The 25,600-nt window shown below is 37.5% G+C and overlaps 1 protein-coding gene across 1 annotated transcript; it reads right to left on the reverse strand.

Moving 5' to 3' along the window:
* Positions 1–817: 817 nt before the first annotated feature.
* Positions 818–25,600, reverse strand: LOC127644998 (uncharacterized). The gene is made up of 8 exons (XM_052128490.1): positions 25,552–25,600; positions 25,079–25,417; positions 23,596–23,973; positions 23,386–23,508; positions 23,167–23,210; positions 22,534–22,623; positions 2,090–2,127; positions 818–919 (listed from the first exon to the last, which is right to left on the reverse strand). Exons 1-8 carry the CDS (start codon positions 25,598–25,600, stop codon positions 853–855), a joined length of 1,128 nt encoding a protein of 375 aa, XP_051984450.1. The 3' UTR covers positions 818–852.

The following is a 25,600-nucleotide window of genomic DNA, read 5'->3' on the forward strand; positions in this document are numbered from 1 at the left end:
ATACTAATTAAGAAAATAATTTTTTTGCAGTGTTGCTTTTGGGCAAGTGTTTTTATTGTTGTTGTTATTGTTGTGCTGGTCAGTCAAAGCTGACCAAATCTCAACGCAAATCATTAAAAGCACCTTGATTAAATATATGAAATAAGGGGTTGTTCTTCCCCACAATGCTATACAAGTACATGATAGTTACTACATGTATATAATTCCTCAAGTGAAGGGAGGCACACTGCTCATGCAAAGCAAATAATTAAAAAGTAATAACACAGCGAATAATGACTTTTCCTGGTCTAACTGAGTGACGTTTCAAAAGCCATGTAATATTTAGGTCCGCTACACTTATCACCTTGAATATAGAGCATTTACGGTTTAAAGAATAACACAGAAAAAACATGTTCAATGGTACTTAGTGCCACAAAAGTGGTGCTTTTCTGATATATGTTTAGTCTTAATATCTCTGTGTGTACTGTATGTGTATGTGTGTGCTTGTGTGAAGGTATGAATTAATGTGCAGAACTTACTGTTAATATTTATACTTATCCATCCATCCAGTCCTAGACCATGTGAAAGGCTGTTTGGCTAAAGAAATAGGTCAAATAGTTGAAACTGTCAGTCTGGGGTCCCATTCTCTGTGTACTTGGTTCTTTGTGCAATTGCAACATATTTGCAAATGTTTCTTGTGAGTTTGTTTGCAAGATCTCTATCCAACAAAACAGTGCATTTATTGCTCTTTGTGCACAAAAGAACTTAAGAGACAGTAGTGCTTTTTAGTTAAATAGAAACTCCTGATGTAATAGGGGTTGTGTAGCACAACAAACAGTACACAAAGCACATCCTAATGTCTGTAGAAGGTGTTTAGCTGCTGTGATCATTGTTATAATATTTAAGATTGTGGGTGAAGTTTTGGTTAGTCCTTGTGTTGCTGTATGCCTGTACGAGAGCTATTGCTACAACCTTTTCACGAAACAAGTATTCTGTGAGAAAACCAATTGCATGTGCTGTTTGTATTGCTGTGGATTATTTGTCCTTGTATGCTTTCTACCTTTTATGCTCCTTTTGTCCCCACAAATGTGTCCCTTACTTAGCAGCTGCAGCTGAGTTTACCACCTATTCCTACCTACAGGGTGACACCAGGCAGTAGGCAACCAAAGAAGGAGAACTTCTCAAAGGGTTCTGAAAAAGCTTAAAAAAAGAACGTATATTATAAAAGAAAAATACATATATACACACACACACATATATATATATATATATATATATATATATATATATAGATAGATAGATATATGAAAAAAATTATATATTATTCTGTGTATTTAAGAGACTGAGATACTGCCACTCATCCTTTACTTAGTGATCACTATTGATGTGTGCCAATATGTTAAACGTATGACATCTTCAGGTAACCTTTGGCCTTATAGATGTCCTCTGGAAATAAACCATTGTATGTATTTCAGAATAATGATACAGTAGCTTCCAATCAGTCATTATGTGGTCAGTCTAAAATGTAATGTATGTTGTGTCATTTGGCACTTTACTGTGGACCTATCAGAGCATAGGTAAAATTTCTTATTACTTGGGTAATGTCATATATTTCTGTGTGTTTTACAAGAGGTAAATCTGCCTATGGATACAGATATGTACCTCCAAAATGTCATGGCATCCTTTGATTTGAATTATAGAGTATAAATATGAAGAATGTATAGATTTTGAAATTTGTGCCGGACAAAAAATAAATGAAAACTAAAATACATTTAAAAAAAATTAATAAAAAACACACAAAAAGGAAATAAATGTTTATGAAAGGCATAATTTATTTTAAATGTCATTTATCCTTGAGGCCCTACCTCAGATTTTGTATTTATTTATAGAAATGCAATTTAAGTCATAGTATCTTTGCCAATAATACAATAAAACCATATTTATCATACAATGTATAACCTCTTAATCAATAAATGTTAATGTTTTCAAGTCCAGTTGTGTTCTTACATGCGTGAGGTGTTTTGTGTAATTTTTAGTTTAACACACACACACACACACACACACACACACACACACACACACACACACACACACACACACACACACACACACACACAATGTTTTTTCCTTCCTTCCGAATTGTTCACTCTAGACAATAGAGTATATAACAATTCAGGTCTAATTCAACCCTGGTCAATCCTCAGTGACCCAATCATTCACTGATGATTTAGTCACTAGTTATAACAATCATAAAGTTTTGGGGTGCATTTTGAAAAACTGCAGCAATTGCTTTCAAGGTTACAAATTGTATACCATATATTTAAGTATGCATCCACATGGTTTTACCTTACTTGTTCACTTTCTTGAGAAGCTTTCCCGGTCCATCAATCAAAGAGGCTGAAGTTTAAAACAGTTAATAAGAGACCAATCCTCTAACACTTGCTAAAGTTTTATGATCCTGTTACATTGATTGTCTAATATACACAACTAAAATGCTAAACCACCATGAAAAAGCCTGTCACGAAAACATTACACCCTGTTGCTTATATACTCTAGGTATAAAACAGTACACCAAAACAGACTGAAAAACTGGTCAAACTCTCAAATGCATTAAAAATAAATGCTGTATTTTGAGTGCTACAGTTAGAAAAACCAGTTCCGTTTAAGTCACTCACTCGACGTTGTGCCAATGAAGTGACACAAGGGGTCTTCCTGGGACGCCAAACGTACCTCTGAACCTGAGAAAAGGCCAATGTCAAGTTGGCAGACAGAATTTGCATGTTGAGTCTATCCCAGGTTAGCCACTAAGCGTCGCTCCCTGGATGTTCTCCTCCCTAGCCTTCTGGCTGAGCAATTCGCGGCCAGACCCTCTACGAGTCACAGGTGCTCTGTACTGTGATTGGGCCCCACAGGCTTAGTTCCCTTTTCAGGCAAACTCCCCATGATGTATTTCCCGCAGTACGGTCCCCCTGTTGGCAGACCCTCGTTTCCCTTTGGCAGCCCGCTGCCCCAGTCGCCGTGCTAAGATAGTGTAAGATTAGTGTTAAGATAGAACCCAGCCACTTCACGTCCTATGTGAGAGACATAGTGAGAGAAAAGGCGCGGCTGCCAGGCTTGCTCCCATGCTAGTCATGTAGTGCCTGTTCCCCCCCTCAGGGGTGCGGGGAACCTAAGGTCTGTATGTGACACCTCTTTGGAGGCGTTGGGGAGGGCTACATGCAGCCGACACAGTTGCCTCTAGCACGCAGTAGCCTGCTTGCACCTGTCTCGGCAGTTCACGTAACACGGTCAATGCATGGCATTTTTATATGGGACCCCTTGTGTCACTTCATTTGACACAATGTCGAGTGAGTGACAGAAGGGGAATGTCATGGTTACTGTTGTGACCTCTGTTCCCCGAGGGAAGGAACGAGACGTTGTGTCCCTCCTGCCACAGCTCTAGACCTATCACTGTAAACGGCCGTACCTTATTTTCTGCTCCTCAGTCCAAAATCCTGACTGGCACTCGCTGCCCCACTTCCCTTTATACCTGTGTGTCCGGGGCGGAGCAAATTCTGTCTGCCAAATTGACATTGGCCTTTTCCCAGGTTCAGAGGTATGTTTTGGCGTCCCAGGAAGACCCCTTGTGTCACTTCATTCGACACAACATCTCATTCCTTCCCTCGGGGAACAGAGGTTACAACAGTAACTATGACGTTCTAGACCATATAGTATATTTTTAGCATTCAGTGCATGTCAAAACTAACATTTGACATTGTTGAAAAAAAAAAAGTGCTTAAAATTGGTTATGCTATGATCACCCTCAAAATATATCACCCAGACAATAGATGCAACATGTAAACTGTTTAATAATATAAAGAATGCATACAGATCCTTATTGTTCATAGAATTGATCAATTACATATTATACACTAACATTGATGTGTTAAAACAGTGTACCAATTGAAACATTTTAAAATATGAACATATTTTTCTTATTCTTTTAAAATCACATAGAAAAACAGTAAATCAAAGCTGAATAATCTCTGAATTCAGATAAAATCACTAACACTCTAATTGTCGCACAGTACAATATATTACCCGGGACTCGTTCTTCAATTTTGAGTTTTCCTCAGTTTGTGAGTAAATGTTAGTGCTGCATAGTTCATGTCCTCAGATTCTTGCTGAAAAAAGTTATTAAATAAATCAATCAGAATGTCTCATATGTTATATTGTTCTATTTCATTTTAAGCATCAGGTCATAGAACAGAATTTGAAAATATGGACTGGACTGTACTAATTTTATTTTACTTACTTCTTGACTTCTATAGGATTGTGACATGCCTGAGAAATTGTCAAATGGGACATTATATAAACAAATATATGAATGCTCAAAGACAGTATCAGTAGACAGAAAATAATTATTACCTGCTCTGATTTTCTTTAACATGTGATACAGGATGGTGTTTAGGAGTATTGACACCAAAGTAATTGTCACCAGTATTGGAACTACATAGACAAATAACTGTTTCCCTAACATGAGATACAATACAGAGAATTGTTACTGTAATTTTCACATTAATCATAGTCATTTTCAATATTTTGACTTCAATGTGACAGAAACAAAATATATATTTTTTTAATTCTATAAAGATAGTTAATTTTATTTATGTATTAATATATTTATTTCAGTATATAGATTACGGTATTTTTTGGTATTTAAATATTATAAACATCAAAGTGTACTTACTCCAATTGTCTTCCTTTTCTTTTACTGCTTCAGTTCCTATAAATAATAAAAGTCCTAATTAATAATGATATTAGTTATGTATACCAGGGGGTCGGACACACTAGGGGGGCCTCAAGATCTCTTAAAATGATTTAAATATAATAGATTATTATATAATTATTATAATTCATCTTATTGAAAATGCTAGAAGTGTAATTACTCCCTTCAACAGCTTGCTTTTTATGAAGAATGTACTGTTCTAGACATTTCTGGAATCACAAGTATTAAGGAAATATCTTATAATAGATATATCTTATAATATCAAAATCAAATAGCCTACATGAGGTGACTTTCAAATATTTTCTCCAACAATGGGGGGCCTAGGAGTCGAAAAGGTTGAGAACCACTGATGTATACTGTATTAATTCAATGTGTACAATGTTGTTTGACCTTTGGATTATTATTTACTTACCATTAAAACGCGTACCTTCAAACATCAGTTTTGTTCCATTTCCAAAGTACATCTTCTTGTACATAATTATCCCACAAATGTACACAGCGATGTCGGATTGCTCGACGTTTAGAAATGTGAGATTGAAGCTGGGTTGTTTCCATGTAACTCTATACTTTGAAGGATCCTGGAATTGTTCTTCCATTGATATCTCAGCTTTGTCTGATTGAGTCATAGCTACAACGGCTGGAGCAGAAATATTTTGAAATTTTAACCAGAATACTGTAAAATGCCCGTCCTCTGGTGTGTTGCACTGAAGAGTTGTGGAGGATCCAGGCTGAACTCTTACTGCTGTCACTGGTTGTGAGACTTTCAATAAAGCGTCCACAGCAAAAGCACCTAAAAATAGATTTTCATCAACTTTGAGTGTCATTTTCCATACTATGAAACTTGGGAACTGTAGCTTGCACCAGGAAAATCACTTTAAACAACTCCTCTTAAAGGTTTTTGACTATATGTACATTAGTCAATTCTATGTGATCCATTTAATTTCACTAGTAATACAAATTAGCTGCCAAATTATTAAATGCATTCAAATCTTCAGTGTATACTTACAATGGTAAAGGACAAAACATATGAAGTATATTAATTTAGTCATGTTGTATGTGCTCTGCGTGCATTTCTTCCCTTAAAATGCAACATGAATTTTTTGAGCAGAGCTTCCTGTGATGTGGTCTTGTGAAAAAAAAAAATCTACAGAATGTCTTGCTTCTTGTACAGATGTTTTATTATTCATAACATAAATGTATAAATTTGCATAGTGCATAAATCCAGTTATCGTGGGCCTTTAATTCTATCGATCAATTAAGTTTGATTCAGAACACACTTTGTTCAATTAATGTCTCCTACTCACAGTAATCTTACAATATATGCCTGCAATATACTGTATTATTCAGTCCACTGTCTGTAACAGGTTTAGATGTGGTGTGAAAATAGGGCAATGCAATGGAGAGAGAAGACACCATAAACTATATTGTATATTCCATTACACTGATGGAATGCACAAAAGTAAAATAGTTTTCTATACAGAATTCAGGTCATCAAATTTAAAAACATACATTTCTCAGACAGAACCATTTGAAGTTCAAGATCTTCATATTCAGAAGAGTGTGGGATGTCAGCTTCAGAGGCGAAGTTTTGGATTGAAAACATTTGCTGTTGCCTACATTTTCATTTGCTACATTTCTCCCCCCCCAAAAAAATTGCAAGCTGCTCTTATAAAGGTGGATAATCGTATAACTAACTAACTAAATAAAATACTTCTTTCAAATGTTGCGGAAATGACAGAACAAGTCAGTGGAAGTCAGCAGAAACCTTGAACCCCCTGTGAAAGGAAACTTCCACTACAAAGCTTTTCCAAATCTTAACATGCACAGGTTCAACACATGCTCAGTAACACAGTCTGTGCATCACAGGGTTCCACATTTCAATTGTACACATGTAGCATCTTTTTTTTTTTTATATAGTTTCAAAAATAAATCCCTTTTTATGTTTAGCTAAGGATGATGTCTGCATCCTAAGATACGACTACAATATGGGGCCGTAAGGTGTTACCTTTCAAATATTTATATATACAACTTGACTTTCCATAGACATAATGACTTTTATACTGTACAAACTATAGATTCTATCCTCTAAACCTAACACAACCCCTAAACCTAACCCTCACAGAAAACCTTCTGCATTTTTACATTTTCAATAAAACATTGTTTAGTATGATTTTTAAGCGATTTGAATTATGGGGACACTAGAAATGTCCTCATAAATCACATTTATAGCATAATACCCTTGTAATTACTAATTTGTAACTTACAAAATTGTCCTCGTAAATCACAAAAACACACACACACACACACACTCATCCTAAAAGTGTTACAATGTCTACAACAAAATGTTTCCATTAAAAAAACGTACACTTAAAGAAATTAATAGGACTTTTGTCAAATATGTTTAGAATTTTTCTTCATAAGATATTCCAAACATAGCATTAATGCCCATTTAAGCATTTTGATTGAGAAGATTATTTCTTTAAAAGGCTACAGTACATCTTTTTATGACCTTCTGATCCTCAAATCTGTTTCTCTCCAGCTTGTTAAAGTTATTTAAAAATTGTTATGTGTTCTAAAATGTCTCTTTCTTAAATTGTATTAGAGTAATAGATGTCATCAGTCAGTACCAGGAGAGTTTTGTTTTGTTTTTTTGTGTGTGACCTCAAATGAAGAGAGGTGTGAAAAGCATTTCTAAAAGTAGAGTGTTTGTGGTTTTTACGTAGCATAGTGGAGACAATGGTCAGCTCTGTGGATGGAAAGTTATTTAACCATTTCCCCCTAACATTTATGCTTTATTTATACATAGGGTAGCTTGTTTGTTCACTATGAAGTAAGAAGCCTTTCATAATCACTCACTCCTCGAGAAATCCTGTCTACTCTGTCTGTGCCTTGGTTTCATATATAGCTAAATAGCTCTGAACTTGCCTCTCACAGAATGGAAAACCACTTCATGACTATACAATACAAAAAAGTCAGATGAATTGCTGACAAATTGTAAATTTCATGCAAAAGAGTGTGGTTTAGTACACCTTGAGTTCCTTATCGTCTGATGAATAAGAACGTCCATAGCTGGTACGGCCCTAGGTTGAATTGATCTGCCCATTCCTTTAGGTTAAAAAGAAAGACCTGCTCAGGGTTTCAATAGTCAGACATGGAGGTTTCAAAAGAAATAGGTCTTCCTCAACACCTTCTTTTTCCCTTGCTAATTTCCTTGCACACCACCATGCTTTCTGATCAGTTTGGAAGATCATGACGGGGCTTTTGTTGGGCTTGAGCTGAAAATTATCTTATTTGATCTGGTCTCTAAATTCACCAACACAATATGACATTGGTCTCCTGCACCCTCCCAGGCTTCATGAAGTATGTCTATTGGGTTTAAATCACCTAGCCCTGCCCAACTTTACCATGGCACTCCTCAGAGACTCAAGAACAAATTCAGCTGCTTCCTTTTAATTCAATGGGCTATGTTCTTTCATCCAGATCCTTTGCTCAGGGTTGACCATTTGTTGATGAAAAGTTCTCCAATCGATTTTTCCTGACACATCAACTTTCCAAATAGATCTTGAAGCATGGCCTTTACCTCTTATGGAGTCTATTTATGTTAAACATATAATAATTGTTTATTGGTTTTATATGTCTATTTCAAGCCTTGCTACTATTACTGATTTCACTGTTGCATTGATTGTAGTATCAATAATGGCCATCATTGCATAAGCAGGCCTTCATTTTTAGCAAGGGAGCAAGATTAGAGGCTCAACCATTCTCAGGCCACAAGCTGATTGACTCTCTCGTGAATGTGCGGATGGCCGTTACCGGAAGTCAGTGATTATAGTTTATGAAGTTATCAGTATGGATATTTTTCTTACAAAAACTCATCGCTTCGCTTCAGAAGGCCTTTATTAACCCCCTGGAGCCATATGGATTACTTTTTTGATGGATGGATGCGCTTTTTTGGGCAAAATCTAAAAATCTAAATCTAAGTAACCATTCACTCCCATTATAAAGCTTGGTAAAGCCGACTGTGTTTGGCTGGAAGACGAAAGTCATATACACCTAGGATGGCTTGAGGGTGAGTAAATTATGGGCTAATTTTTATTTTTGGGTGTACTAACCCTTTAAGGCAGAAATGTGTCCTATTGAGTTCAGTGGTGCAAAAGATCATTTTGGGTCCCGCTTGGACTATTTCTTTACTCCATATAGTTGCGAGTTTCAAATGATTTCTCCAAAATTAAGTAAACAATTAGCAGTGTCTGCCATTTTCACCCAAAAGCTCAAAAAATATTAACCAATGAAATTACTGAGCGAAAATAAAATACCAAAAATACAGAACCTTGTTTTTGTGATTTTATTTACAACATACATATATGTCAATGGCAAAAGTGAAGATTCAATATCACTAAATTAATTGTGTTACATAAACCACAACCAACTTCTTCTGCACCACTAATCACTGAATGACAGCGATTGAATTGGTCATTTTTTTCCTGGTTCAGCACTTTTGAAAGCCTGACCAATCATCAAATAGAGAAGACGGGCTTCCAGGAGGGATATTTAAGCAATATCACACGAGCAAGAGTGGGATATGGCCCTACATCACTGCTGTGATTCGGCCGCAGGCCGAGTGCCATAGGCTCCATGCTTATATAAGCTCCATGCTTATGTACAAAAGTTCAATGAACAAGTACATTTAAAAAAATAAAAAAAAAAACTGAGTAATGCTTTGGTAATGTATTAGTAATATGAGCGATCACTGAGTGCAGTTCTTTGTAAACAATGACTAAGGGATTCACTTTACGTCCCCAACTGGCTCATATTACACACAAAAATAATCTTTTGCCACCACCTGCTGGCTAACATATGTAATTTCAAAAATAAAGCCAGTAACTCCTTACAGATACACTTTAGTTTAGAACAGCATGAACGCAGAGTGATACACACACAGTGAAGCGTCCGAGTGCTGATGCTGTCACACCATCAATGCTCATGGAACGTCTCTTGTCCAATCAGATTCGAGGACCAGAACTAACTGTGGGATATAAATAGATGGCTTGAAAGCCCACAGTCAATCAACAATCAGGTAATTTCCCAAATTCTATATTATGTTAAACAAAAATCTAACCATCAAATTCCTTCAGAAGACTTGAAATATGATGCATGATTTGCATGGAGTACTTTTATGATCCTTTTTTTTTTAAGCTTTTAAAATGAAAAGTTAATATGCAAATCGATAAAACTGTATTTATGACAAACAGGAAAAGTGTATTTAATGTCATATAGTGAATATGTCTACACTCTTAGAAGAGATGGAGTTCTCGCGGATCCTTAAAAAGTATTCAAATGTCTTAAATTCAGTTTTCCAATATTTAAAGTCATTAAAGTCTTAAATATCTTAAATGGTATAACAAAAGTCTTAATTTTTATTGAAAGAGGTCTTACATTTGGAGGCAGAGAGACAGGAATCGTAATATGACCTAATGTGAGTATCAAACTTCAAAAGATCTCCCTGCATCCTTCAAATAGATAACGCGGCACTGATGTATTTTCTCCAAGCACGCGGAGGCTTGTGTGTTTCCAGCTGTTGCAGAGCAGTTCACAATCATCAGTTCGTCAATCAATTTATGACAAGAGATTACTAATGATCAACTGTTGATAACGATAAAGTGCTGTTGATGAAATATGATGTTTAACTTTCAATTGTTTATATTGTGTAGTAGATTATTGTAGAAGTGCACATTTTATATCCCTTATTTGTTTGAAAGAGTAGCTGAAAGCAGTGAAGCACAAACAATTCAAAATAAGAGTCCCCGGTGTATTTCAAAATGTTGGCACTACATAGATGAATAACTGTTCCCCTACCATGAGATCAAATATAGATTATAGTGACATAAAAAATAATAAATAAATTAAATATTTGATCAATAAAATAAAACAATTTCAGCAATTTGCTCAGTTTATACTATTCAGCTATGGTATTTATAAAAAAATTATAAAACATCAAAGTGTACCCTACACCAATTGTCTCTCTTTTCTACAGTAAAAGCATAAGACGTTAAACATATAATAACACTAATAATAATGATAAATGTAAATGCAAAGGCTATAACATTTAATTTAGGCTCCTATAACATTGGATTATTCAATGCTTATCATCAGAATTCTCTTCAGACATCAGTTTTATTCAATTTTCAAAGTACATCTTCTTGTAAATAATTGTCCCACAAAAGTATACAGCGATGTCTGTTTGCTCGACGTTCAGAAATTCAAGATTGAATCTGGGTTGGATCTGTGTTACTGTCACGATTCACTGTCAGATTCATGTCATCTGTTCCTGGACTACACTTCCCATAATTCCCTGCCCTCATCACTATCAGCTGTCCTTCATTGTCCTCATTGAATAAACGTGTTTCATTTAGTCATTATCCTTTGTGTATTTAAGGATTATTTGTGGATTTTAAGAAGAATATCTCAGCACTGTTGTTCTTCACAGTGAAAGTGAATGGTGGCCAGAACTCTGAAGGTCAGAATATGACATAAAGGCACCATAAAATTAATCCATATGGAGTCGTATGGATTACTTTTATGCTGCCTTTATATGATTTTTGGACCTTCAGAGTTCTGGCCACCATTCATTGCATGAAGTAAACTTCCATTTGACAAATTTAAATGGATAGAATGCAATGAAACAAGCTATTATGCTGTTAAATGACCTGTCTAACACTGTGAGACTATTTAATACTTGGCAATGGAATGTAATACATGGAGAAATTGATTTCATTTATTTTTATTTGATAATGAAAATACCTTTGAGTGTATTGAACAATACAGTTGCATATCACACAAACAGGGGCATGAGCAATCTGCCTCTACCTGCATTTTGAGACAAACAGCTTTTGCTGTTACCAGTCTCAACAGCAGAGGGAGTTAAAAATGCATTTTCTAAACTCCAGGGTCCAGGGTGAGAATTTTGGTTGGGCAGTTTTCCCCCTGACCTACAGTATGCTTCACAATATGACCTTCTGATCTCAAATATAAAGCATTTAAACATTTTAAAGTTAATAAAAAGGAAATACTTTTAAAAGCTTTTTTCTCTCTTTTTAGAAGATATGTTTCTACCATAAAAGATATGAAATGTTGAAATCACCATTTGACTTAGGTCTTATCATAAAAATAAATATTTTTTGTGAAAGTAGGATGTTTGTGGTTTTGAAGCAGCACAATGTGTAAAAGTAGAGGCAGGGGTCAGTCCTATGGGTAATTTTTTAATGCATTTCACACATTAATTGATGTGTGAAATGATGGTTATTAGTGTGGTTAAACACTTCTTTCCCTTGCAAAATGTATGTAACTTTGCATCTTTGATAATAAGCTACATGAATATTGTAAAAAAAATCAGGTGTGTGTCACTCCTAATTTAATATCGAATATTATATGGAGAGGTACACTGGCAGCCAAATGTTTGGAATAATGTACAGATTTTGCTGTTTCGGAAGGAAATTGATACTTCAATTCATCAATGTGGCATTCAACTGATCACAAAGTATAGTCAGGACATTGCTGGTGTAAAAAAACAGCACCCTCATTTATTAGAAAAAAGTCATTTTTTATCAAATCTAGACAGGCCCAATTTCCAGCAGCCATCACTCCAACACCTTATCCTTGAGTAATCATGCTAAATCGCTAATTTGGTACTAGAAAATCACTTGCAATTATATCAAACACAGCTGAAAGCTATTTTGGTTAAATTAATCGATCCAGCCCCTCCTCCGCTCTACAGTGCCATTCAATTTATTGAAGAGTTATAGATCATGATAACTGTTTCTGGTTCTGGCAGACCCAACTAAAGCAGCCTAATTGTGAGTTGAAGGATAAATTAGGTGTATGCCTGGCTAAATAGATGAAGTGAGTGTGTCTGCATGAACAGTGTTAGGGAGACTATTTTATAGCTTAGAAGCCAAATATGAAAAGAATCTACCTCCATTTGTGGATTTTGAAATTTCTAGGAACTATTAACAGGCCAGAATTTTGCGATCGTAATGAACGTGATGGAATATATAGAGTGGTAGAAGGTCACTTAAGAACTGCGGAGCTTTACCATTCAAAGCTTTATACATAGTTATAAGATTTTTTAAATTAATACGAAACTGGCTGTTGCATTTTGAACCAATTGAAGTTTATTTATTGATCTTGCTGAACATCCTCCCAGTAATGCATTACAATAATCTAGTCTTGAGGTCATGAATGCATGAATTAGATTTCAGCATCAGCAACAGAGTGCACGTGTCGTAATTTAGCAATATTTCTTGGGTGGAAGAATGCTGTTCTACAAACATTTGTAATTTGATTTTTAAATGACATATTGGTATCAAATAGAACACCTAAATTCTTCGCTGTTGAAGATGATGTAACAGTACATCCATCGAGAGTCAAATTATATTTTGGGGGCTTATTTTTAAAGGTATTAATAAAATTAGTACCCCTGTTTTGTCAGAATTGAGTAGAAGAAAATTTCTGGACATCCAATTTTTATTTCATTGATATACTCTGCTAATTTGGAGAATTGTGAAATCTCATCAGGTTTTGAAGAAATATAAAGTTGTGTATCGTCGGCATAACAGTGGAAACTTATTCCACGATTCCTGATAATATCTCCCAGGGAAAGCATAAACAAGGAGAAAAGCAGAGGCCCTAAAACTGATCCCTGTGGCACTCCATAGTTTACTTTTGTTTGGTTTGACAGTTCCCCATTTGTCGAGATCTATTGTGTCAAATGCAGCACTAAGATCTAAAAGCACTAGAAGTGAAATGCAGCCGTGATCAGATGATAAGTGCAAGTCATTTGTAATTCTGAAAAGTGCAGACTCTTAAATCCTGACTGAAATTGTTCATGTATACTATTTATCTATTGAATTGAACATATTTGGGAGGATACTACCTTTTGTAGTATTTTCGAAATAAATGGGTTTCAAGTTGTGGCTTCTTAATAAGGGGTTTGATAACTGCCATTTTAAAGTTTCTTGGGACATATCCTAAGGATAGCGAGGAGTTAATAATATTAAGAAGAGGTTCTGAGATGACCGGGAATACCTCTTTTAAGAGCTTGGTTGGTATTGGATCTAACAAACATGTTCTGGCTTTTGATGTTTCGATAGGTTTTGTTGGCTCTTCATGACCAATGACAGAGAAGGATTGAAGTTTCACATGAGGAAAATTATGAGACATGGTTTTCCGAGGTGCTATGACAGATGATTGCATAATACCATTTTATTTCTGATTATTTCAATTTTATCAGTAAAGAAGTCATTACTCTAATCAGGAAGTGCTGCGACAGTATATCTGGTTCTGTTGAGGCTTTATTCCTAAACAATTTAGCCACAGTACTGAATAAAAATCTAGGATAGTTGTTATTTTCTATGATTTTTCTAAAATATGCTGACCTGGCAGCTTTTAGTGCCTGTCTGTAGCTACTGACACTATCCTTCCATGCACCGCAAAATACCTCTTATTTGGTATTCTTACACTTGCGCTCCATTTTCCAAGCCGCTCTCTTGAGTGCATGAGTGTGAACATTGTACCATGGCACAGGGCATTTTTCTTAAATTTAAACACTATCAAGACTGCTAGAGATGACTGTATTTATATTTTCTGTTATTTCTTCAAGTTCTTCTAGGCTTTGGGGTTTACAGAGTGTATGAGATAGATCTGGAAGATTATTAGAGAAGACTAATTTGGTGGTCGAAAGAATAGTTCTACCTGAATGATAGCGTGGTGTAGATTGAGTAACATTAGCTGATCATAGCATAAAAGAGACGAGATAATGATCCGAGATATCAATCGCTCTGCAGCAGAATTTCTATATTATCAACATCAAAGCCGTATGACAGAATAAAATATAGCATATGATTATGGCGATGAATTGGTCCTGTTACATTTTGTCTGACTCCAAGAGAGTTAAGAATATTGATTAATGCTAATCCCAATGTGTCATTTTCATTAGCAAACGCCCTTACCGCTTCCTCTCTCTTGACGCATGACCATGCCCCCACTGCCACAGATGTTTATCTTTCATTTGTTTGCTTTGTAAAAGTTTGACCTTTATCAAAAATGTTCTAAATGATTTAGTGAGGGTTTTGTGTTTGGTAGTTTGGGGAACACACAGTCTATACGTGATATCTAGGTGATACAGTCTCAATGTGTTGCAGTTTATGTGTCCTGTGTGACGTCTCAAGACAGCTAGCAGACATTTTAGTTTACCAGAATATTTGGGACACATGGCTTCACAAGTGTTTGTGATTACTCAGATGTGTTTAATTGCTCCCTTATTGAGAGAGTAAATTAGCTTTCGTAATCTAGACTTTAATTTATGCTTTTGACAAACTTTGTAGCCTATTATTGCGCTTTGTAAACACAAGGAACAGAGTTGTGTGAAAGTCAAGGAAGCCATCAAGAGGCTTAGAAACTATAATACAATTGTAAGAGCCATAGGCCAAACTGCAGGATTACAAAATCCCAGAAGAAAACAAAGAAAGAGAGCACAAGTGAGCTTAGTAATTGCAAAAGGGACTATTGGCCAAGACAAACCTTCACAACTGACGAAATAGTCTTTAGGAGGCAGATATGTATAAAATAATGTTAATGTGTTTGTAATGAATGCATAAACTTATATCTAAACATGCAGTTTCAGCCATCTTCTGCTGTTTAGATACAGCACAGCTCCCAAAAAAGACATGTTAAGCATTGATTTTTCTAAATCTTTCTCCACTTTGCCCAGTTCAGACCACAGCCTCGAATTGTTTACTGATATTAGTAACAGGTACTAAAAATGAACTGTTTTCATTTCAGTTCATTCTAAGCAGAATAATTTTTTAATTCCGGATGTGGTGTGGTTCAACTGCCTACTTTCCAATTGGTATCTGGTTACAACGAAATTAAACAGTGTTCGTTTCTTATGACAGTACTCTGTGCTAAGGGTGGGGGATATACCAGTTGGAGTGTTATCAGATCTCACAAGAGTAACTTACATTACATGCCTAACCTGCTCTGTAGCAGGATTTGTTCTGAGTGTCTCTGAAATTGCACATTACAGAATAAAATCATAGAAATCCACAAAACTGACTCATCAAATGATTTATTTGAGAGTCTAAATATAAATCTTCAGCAGATGAAATCTTATAATTGCTTTTATTTATCTACACTAGCCATAAAATACAAAATATCTATGAAAACATAGCATAATATTATGCTTTCTATAAAAAAGCTAGTAAGATGGATATTAAAAGCTTAATCACACTCTATCTATTTTGTTTCATGGACTAGAGATGAACATACAGTATTTCATATGAAATCCAACATAAGCGGAAAACAAAATACATCTTAAATAAGAAAAATATTTCTTAGTATTACATACTCATTATTGCTGTAATGACTCATCCATGGGCAGGAGGTAGGTGTAGGTAAGTTTTTTTTAAATATTTTTTTTATTATTGTCGTTCAACTATATACAGTTAGTACAGTACACAGCGAAACGAGACAACAATGCTGGTTGCTTTGCGGATGCATCGTTTTGTGTAAACGTCTTTGATGGAGGGAAGAGAGACCCCAATGATCTTCTCAGCTGTCCTAACTATACTCTGCAGGGCTTTGCGGTCCAGAACGGTGCAAGTCCCAAACAAGGCAGTGATGCAGCTGCTCAGGATGCTCTCAATAGTCCCTCTATAGAATGTAGTGAGGATGGGGGGCAGGAGATGTGCTTTTCTCAGCCTTTGAAGAAAGTAGAGAAGCTGCTTTCTTGGTAATAGAGCTGGTGTTGAGGGACCAGGTGAGGTTCTCCGCCATAAGAACACCAAGGAATTTGGTGCTCTTGACGATCTCCACAGAGGAGCCGTCGATTTTCAGAGAGTGGTCACTGTGCTCTCCTAAAGTCAACATCCATCTCTTTTGTTTTGTCCACATTCAGAGACAGCTTGTTGGATCTACACCAGTCCGTTAGCCGCTGCAACTCCTTTCTGTATGCTGACTCATTGTTCTTGCTGATGAGACCACGGTCATGTCATCAGCGAAATTGATGATGTGGTACGAGCTGTGCATTGCTGCACAGTCGTGAGTCAGAAAAATGAACAGCAGTGGACTGAGAACACAGGCCTGGGGGGCCCCAGTGCTCAGTGTGGTGGTGGTGGAGATGCTGTTCCCGATCCGGACTGACTGAGGTCTCCCAGTCAGGAACTCAAGGATCCAGATGCAGAGGGAGGTGTCCAGGCCCAGTAGGTTCAGCTTTCCAAACAGGTGCTGAGGAATGATTGTGTTGAATACTGAGCTGATGTCAATGAACAGCATTCGAAAGTATGAGTCCTTTTTATCTAGGTGGGTGAGGGCCAGATGGCGATGGGTGGTGGCGATGGTGTCGTCTGTTGAACGGTTGGGACGATACGTGAACTGCAGTGGATCTAGTGAGGGGGGAAGCTGGGTCTTAATGTGCCTCATGACGAGCCTCTCGTGGTAAGACAGAGCACCTGGTTGTTGGGAGGAGGGGTGGTCTTCCTCGCCACCACGTCATTCTGCGCCTCAAACCGAGCGTAGAATTGTTCAGCGCATCTGGAAGGGAGGCATCTTTGTCACAGGCAACTGATGTTGTCCTGTAGTTGGTGATGGCCTGAATGCCCTGCCACATGCACCACGTGTCGCAGCTCTCCTGGAAGTGACTGTGGATTCTCTGGGTGTGTGTGCGCTTTGCCTCTCTGATGGCCCGGGACAGTTTGGCCCTCAATGTTCTTAGTGCCGCCTTGTCACCTGCTCTGAAGGCAGAGTCTCGGGTCCTCAGCAGTGCACGCACCTCCACAGTCATCCACAGCTTCTGGTTGGAGCGTGTGGTGATGGTCTTGTAGAAAGTGACATCATCAATGCACTTGCTGATGTAGCTGATCACTGATGCTGTGTATTCCTCCAAGTTGGTAGAGTCGCCATATGTTGCAGCCTCCCTGAACATGTGCCAGTCAGTACACTCAAAACAGTCCTGAAGAGCAGAGATGGCTCCTGCTGGCCAGGTTTTCACCTGCTTCTGAAGTGGTTTTGTGTGCCTGACGAGTGGTCTGTATGCTGGGATTAGCATAACAGAGATGTGATCTGAGTAGCCGAGGTGGGGGCGGGATCAAGTGTGGTCGCCCCTCTCGTTGCAAAGTCCACATACTGTTGGACTTTAGGGAGCACTATCTTGAGATTCGCATGGTTGAAATGGGGAATGTAAACACCAGTTATATGACACTGGTGAATTCCTGTGTTAAATTAAAAGGTCTGCATCAGTCACATGGTTCACCAGCAATGAGCAGTAGCTAGAGACTAGCATAGAGTTCTTGCACCATTCCAAACACACAAGCCACCACCCTTTACCAATACCTTTAAGTCTTACCACACAGAGCTGTATTTCTGTCGGCAAATGAGGTGATGGCAGCATCTGGAACTCTGTCGCTGAGCCACGTCTCTGTGAAAACAAAGACGCAGCAGTCTCTAAACTCACGCTGCGTAGTCTGATGAGTCGGATGTAGTCAAATTTATTGTCCAGTGGAGCAAACATCTGAGAGCAGGATAGATGGGAGAGCCGGCCGTCTAGGGTTTGTATTTAGCCTAGCATGGACCACCACCCTCTTGCCGCACTTTCACTTCCTCGCACACCGCTTACGACGTCCTCTCCCTAGCTGGTGCGCGCCATTCTCACGGCACCCGGCACCAAAGTCTTACAGTCCCTGCTCCCCGGACACAATCATCTCACCTTCGGACCCGTGACTGTGTAGCCCCGGCAGGCCAACGCTGACGAGTTCTTACAGGACCTCCTCCTCAGTCTCTAACCTGCCCCCTGCCGGGTGTGCAGAGGGAAGTAAGTGCTTTGAGTCTTTCTAAGCACCCAAACCTCGGGACGTGAATCTGCCTACCCCCCCCCCGCTGTGAAGCCCCACTCGGTACGTCAAAACGATCATCGCGTTAGTGCCCCTCGCTACCAAACCAGTCGGGTTGGCTGGACAGGAACATCCTACTCGTCTATGCCGATCTCCCTCCACTTCATGCATGACATAAATGCAAGCACCATACATACAGAGGTTACAAACCTGCTACTCAGAGTTGTGATAGAGCCTGTCTCTCCAGCCAAGATGGAGAAGGGTCTCTACAGCCCTTACTTCGTACACACAGTGGGTTGCGGCCAATCTTGGATCTGCAAGTTCTCAACCGGACTTTACACAAATTCCCGTTCAGAATGCTCACGCAGAAACAAATTATAACCTGCGTTTGCATCAGATTGGTTCGCAGTGGTAGACCTGAAGGACGTGTATTTCACGTCTATATTCTGCCCCGGCGTCGACCCTCACTATGGCTTGCATTTGACAGTCAGGCGTATCAGTAAAAGGTCCTCCCCTTCGGCCCGTCCCTGTCTCCTCGTGTCTTCACCAAGGTCGCAGAGGCAGCCCTTGCCCCGCTATGGGAAGCACACATCCAGTTACTATGCCACATCCAAATAGAGGTTAGCTCACTGGGTCGTTGATGCTATTTCATTAGCTTATCACACCCAGGCCGTGCCTGCCCTGTTGTGGGTTCGAGCACACTCTACGAGAAGTGTGGCATCCTAGTGGGCACTGGCCCATGGCACCTCCTTAGCAGACATCTGCTGAGCAGCAGGCTTGGCAACACCCAATACCTTTGCCAGATTTTACAGTCTCAGGGATGAGTCGGTTTTGTCCAGTGTTTTGTCAGGTCCGAGCCGGTAGAACTCGGTAACACGGCACAACCGACCGAGTATTCCGCTTGCACACAGCGCCCTTCACCAAGTTGATCCAGTGCGCCTTCTATCCCAGATTAGCCACTAAGCGTCGCTCCCTGGATGTTTTCCTCCCTAGCCTTCTGGCCGGTGAATTCAGCGGAGCGATTTGCGTCCAGACCCACTACCAAGTCACAGGTGCTCTGTACTGGGGTCGGGCTTCATGGGCTTAGTTCCCTTTTCAGGCAAACTCGATGCATTTTATAGCGTTCAGCCACTTCACGTCATATGTGAGAGACCCCCCTCAGGAGTGCGGGGAACCTAAGGTCTGTATGTGACACCTCTTTGGGGGCATTGGGGAGGGCTTTGTGCAGCCTACACAGTGTCGTGGAATATCGCGATGAATCTCTCTAAGTTGTAAGAAAACTCTCGGAGTCTTGAGTTCCAGATGTCAAAATTGTAGTTTATTGAACACCAACAAACATGAGACCGGCCAGCTGTCCGTTCTGACTCTATCCTCCTGAGTTCTCAGTTATATACCTTTTTGTTATCTTCTTGCCCATTATCTCTGACCAATAGAATAATTACTCTTGTCTCTTTCCTTCGCCACCAATATGTTCTATTTTCCTCACTAATTAAATATTGGTGGAAAATCCCCCATCTAATTATTTTTTAAAAAACATACATCAACTGGTAACTCCACTTATTTTTGACATAAGTCATAGTTCATGGTAAAAGTGCATCAATTTTAGAAACACCTGTGTATGAGACAAACAGCCATGTCCCCATCACATACCTTTTACCTTTGCCCTACATTTCAGTGTACCCTCATAATGAGGCGGCCTTGTTTGTTCATACACAGTATCATTTGATTAATGAAAGAAAATACAAGCTCCAAAGATATTTAACTCATCAAGGTAAAACACCATGCCAGAAACATATCATATAAGAGATATCTAACTTATTAAAAGTGTTTTCGTAAGAAGTGCATCCTGTATTTTAATGAGACACACCATATATTTTAGAGATACGTGTCAGCATAAAGGAAATACACCAAAGATATATGTCAGAATACTACTAATTAACAGAAACAGCAAAACACCAGCTGCAAAAATACAAGACACCATTCATATAATAACTGATTAAAGAAGTACATCCTGTATTTCAAGGTTGTATACCATTCTTTGTGTTCTCTGCAGCATCAACACTTTTAGTAACCTCATATGCTCTCTCCTGGCTCACACAAAGGCCTAGAAACTCATATAAGTATTTTGATATCTAAGAATGATTATTATACCATCTAAAAAATGATTATTCTACAATAACAGTTGCCTCTAGCACGCAGTAGCCTGCTTGCACCTGTCTCTGCAGTTCACGCAACACAGTCAGTGCGTGCCGTTTTTATATGGGACCCCTTGTGTCACTTCATTCGTCACAACGTTGAGTGAGTGACAGAAGGGGAACATCATGGTTACTGTTGTAACCTCCGTTCCCCGAGGGAAGGTATGAGATGTTGTGTCCCTCCTCCCACAGCACTAGACCTACCACTGTAAACGTCCGTACCTTATTTCCTCAGTGCAAAATCCTGACTGGCACTCGCTGCCCCGCTTCCTTTTATACCCATATCTCCGGGGCGGGGCATACAAATTCTGTCTGCCAACTTGACATTGGCCTTTTCTCAGGTTCAGAGGAACATTTGGCGTCCCAGGAAGACCACTTGTGTCACTTCATTCCACACAACATCTCGTTCCTTCCCTCGGGGAACGGAGGTTACAACAGTAACCATGACGTTCTTAACACTGCTTCCCACTCCAGTTTAAACCAACAAGGTTCTGTTTTTTTTTTTTTTTCAAAGGCCTGCCTCTGACATGGAAAATATTCAATTATAGATTCGATTTTGGGGTGGCATCTAGGGAGGGCTATCAAATTCTAGGGATGCCCGGGGCCGCCCAGGCCACCCATCTGGACTCGCTACTGATAGAAAAATTTTATATTCTCAAATTCAAGCAAATACCTCCACACTTATAGGCTTCTAAGCGAAGACTTGTCTTTCACTCATTGGATAGCCCAGTGTAACAATTTACTTTGACTTTCTTTAATATATTGTAACAACTAATACTTTAAAATCAGCAATTTATAATGGTACTCAATCAGTCACCTTTACAAAAATAAGGCTCTGTGTTTTCCCACTGTTCACTTTACTTAGATGCTTCCTTGTCAAGCCAGAGCAATCTTTTTAATGAATCAAGAACAGATCCTTTAAACATGGTATAGCAAATGTGATAGTTGTATGTGCATTAGAACAGGTTGTTTTTGCTTCCTTTTATGAAGGTTTTACATGACATCGTCTTTCAGAGGGGCACAGTGGAATCATATGGCTCTGGTCATGTTACTATTTGCACCAACTGAGTAAAAATGCTTATATAAAATCAAGACAGTCTGTACTGTCATTTATAGTTGACAACTCAGTGCATAATACATCAACTACTCTTTTTAGACCCATGAAATTTCAAACACAAAATTTCAGTCACAAATGTAACAATAGGGATTAAATGGGGAGAGTATTTATACTCTATACTAGTATAAATTAATTTATACATTATGAAACCAAAATGTATGGAAATAACAACAACAACAACTCTTTAATAAAATCTTAGAACATGCACTTTAAACACAAATGAAATATTTGATTACAAATCTAGAAATTTCGTGTACAGAGTAAAAAAAAAAAAACTAAAGGGTTTTCAAAATCTTAGAAATGTACAGATCATAATATATAGTAAAAATGGGGCATTCATTTGAAAAACAAATAATACAATAGAACTCATGTACATCAAAGATTTTCAGCGTAGTATCCTTTAATTCTTCTATAAGATGTTTTATACTTTCCTAAATAAGAAATTAAAATGAGGCTACAATTGTCAATATTACTACTAATAATGCATTTTATAATAATAATAATAATAATGTCTATATTGCTCTTAATATTATTCCCAATGGCATTCAACAGAATTATTTATTTTAAACCTCTAGCGGTGGAGTATAGTACATGTGTGTCTGTGCTTCGTTCACTCTCGTTTCTGTTAAATTTCCTCCCAGAGAAACTCACTGCAGCATAGCTTAACTCCTCTGGCACACCCTAAAGAGATCAATTAGACAGTTATGCCTAGAGAATCTTCCATACATAACTTAATAAATAAAACATGGGATTTAAGGACGAGCACAGTGTTCTATCCTTTAAATGTTATCATTCAATGATATTGTCCAAAAGAATCTTAGATCAATTGTAACACACACACACACACACATGTATTGTTTCCATGTTTTATGGGGACTTTCCATAGACATAATGGTTTTTATACTGCACAAACTTTATATTCTATCCCCTTAACCTAACCCTACCCCTAAACCTAACCCTCACAGAAAACTTTCTGCATTTTTACGTTTTCAAAAAACATAATTTTGTATGATTTATAAGCTGTTTTCCTCATGGGGACCGACAAAATGTCCCCACAAGGTCAAACATTTCGGGTTTTACTATCCTTATACAAAGTGATAAATACACACAGCACACACACACACACACACACACACACACACACACACACACACACACACACACACACACACACACACACACACACACACACACACAAACAGTATAGTTTTATGCATATTATACCTCATTAGCAGGAGACACAGACAGCGGTGTATCTAGGGCAGTGTCTGTAAAGGATCTGATGTTACTAACAGTAATCTGATATTTATTCTTAAATAATATTAAATATAAGCCATACAATCAGTGTCAAGATCTTTAGACATTCAGAGCAAGTTAATTATTCAATATAAAATTATACAATATGGACATCAATAGATATTTTTTATGGTAGGTATGACTTACCAGAAACTATTTCTTTTCTTTTTGCCATTCTTTTATATAAAAGGACAGCGATGATCACCAAGCATAATATATTTGATGCTGCCAAAGATGGGACTTTTAAGTCAGACCAGGTGGACTCAGTATCTGGAGAAAAAAAAAGAAGATTGCAAAGAAAATTAATTTAGAGAGAAAGCAAGTTTAACTATTCAGAGTGGTATATATTTCTCTTACCTCCAATTTCAAGCCTACTTCCATTCCCAAACAGTATTTCTCCACATGTGGCCACAGCACAGTAGTAAGTACCAGCATCAGTTAAATTGAGGTTCCTCTTGGGGAGACTGTACATACAAGTCTGGTTATGGGAATCTTTCTGAGAGCTTTTTTGACATTGATCGTTTTTGTTTCCATGCGTGTAAACAATTCCAGGATGAGTGTCTCCAAGTTTATGTCTAAACCAGTAGACATTCTGATTCCCAACACATGTCGTAGTATGGACAGAACAATGCAAATTTACTAAGTCTCTTGGGTTAAAATCATGATAATTTTGAGTACCTGAGCCCAATCCAGACAAAGATTGCCCAATATAATGATGCTGTCTTATATTTGTTCCTAGAATTAGAAAAGCCACAACATTAGTGGTGTACTGTTTGGGGTTCACAAGTATTGTAAATCCACTTGTGAAAATGTGTCTTATGAATCATTTTTACATTTTAGTGCAGTTATTATTATTATTATAAATTATATTGTTACAATTCAAGAAAAAAAAACGGGTATAAGGATAAGCGGGTATTACATTAGATCTATTAATCTGAGTGATAGATTACGTTGAAAAATTAAAATGAATTAAAATTTTCTGATAATCTGTTTTAACAGCAGCATGTAATCTTGCTGGCATTCACTTAAAAAAATATTTAGTTTTGAAGTATATATAACAGAAAAGATTAAGTAAATTCTACATTTGTACTAAATAATAATAAGTAAATATTTCTAATGAATTAATTTTTGGTATCTTTACAAGATTACAAGAAGGTCTGTACCTTGTTTCTATTGCCAGTAATGCAAGACATTGTTGTTAAAAAACTGCATACTGTAGCATACATTAAGCTTCCCTGTAAAAGTCTTGTGGTACATAATTAAACATGTCTTCTAAATGTGAAATGTTCTTATAAAATTTAGTTTAAATAAAGTTTATTTAAGTACCATGTGCATTAAACTTGTAAGTTAAAGTTACTGTATTTACTGATATTAAAAATGTACATTTAGTCTGTAACTTTAATCAATGTTATGTCATTAAGTAAATTTGATTTTTTTTACTTTTTATATTAAATTAGTTAAATTAATTACAATTTAGTAAAAAAATAAAATCAATCAAACCAGTCTTTTTTCAAAGTGGATTCCACAAGTTTGTGCAAAATCTGATGACCCATTTTATCCCAGCATGATTTAAAAATGTTCCAAAAATAACATCATGTGAGCCTTAATTGCAAATAAACCTCACAATGCATTCAAAAGTATTTAATGTGGCATTTTTACTATATATATGCATATATTTATATATATATTTGTAATGTGTGTGTGTGTGTGTGTGTGTGTGTGTGTTATTTTCCAGGTTTAAATTACATTTTGAATTTCAGGTTTTCAATATGTACTCCATTAATGACCACAATCCTCTATGTAATATTGCACTTTTTTGCCTTTTGGTTGGATGGCTTACCTTCATAATTCAAAAACAGTCCATTACTGAAGATGATAAGATCATAGCCACGAGCACCACAGTAATAGATTCCAGTATCTGATGGCTTTGCATCTTGTATAATTAAAGCAAAAAGGGTCCCTCTCTTTTGAGTTGTTAATCTTTTGTCCTTCTTGAAGTCTCCAAAAAATGTTGCTGTTGAAGTATCAGCATACAGACTAAGGATGCACACCGGAGCTTCCCCTAGAGTTTGCTTGAACCAGGAGAAGTAGTTTTCATGGCTTTGAGATATAGTGCACTCTAAAGTTATATTTTCACCTGCAGAAAATGTCTTCAGGTCATCGGTTTGAACTACAGCAGCTGAAGAGAGGTAGTCTGTGGAGCACAAAAGTACAAGCTGTGATGGAAATGTCAACTGCATCTACTGTAAATAGCACCTAGACAAAAATATGAGAAGGTATGAATTGACCAAAACAATCTTTTTTCCACAGCACACATACCTGTCCTAAAGGGTAGAAAAAGCATCAAAAGAAATGTTAACAT

Source organism: Xyrauchen texanus, chromosome 1 (assembly GCF_025860055.1).
Source record: "Xyrauchen texanus isolate HMW12.3.18 chromosome 1, RBS_HiC_50CHRs, whole genome shotgun sequence".
Taxonomy (NCBI): Eukaryota; Metazoa; Chordata; class Actinopteri; order Cypriniformes; family Catostomidae; genus Xyrauchen; species Xyrauchen texanus.

Bases quoted from the DNA above. Each gene is read 5' to 3' on its own strand.
- LOC127644998 (XM_052128490.1), bottom strand. From the start codon at position 25,600: ATGTTAACATTTCTTTTGATGCTTTTTCTACCCTTTAGGACAGGTATG. The intron at 23,211-23,385 runs GTAAGTCATACC...GATCCTTTACAG, and splicing joins AAGAAAAGAAATAGTTTCTG to ACACTGCCCTAGATACACCG. The intron at 2,128-22,533 runs GTACTATACTCC...TCTATTGTCTAG, and splicing joins AACGAAGCACAGACACACAT to AGTGAACAATTCGGAAGGAA.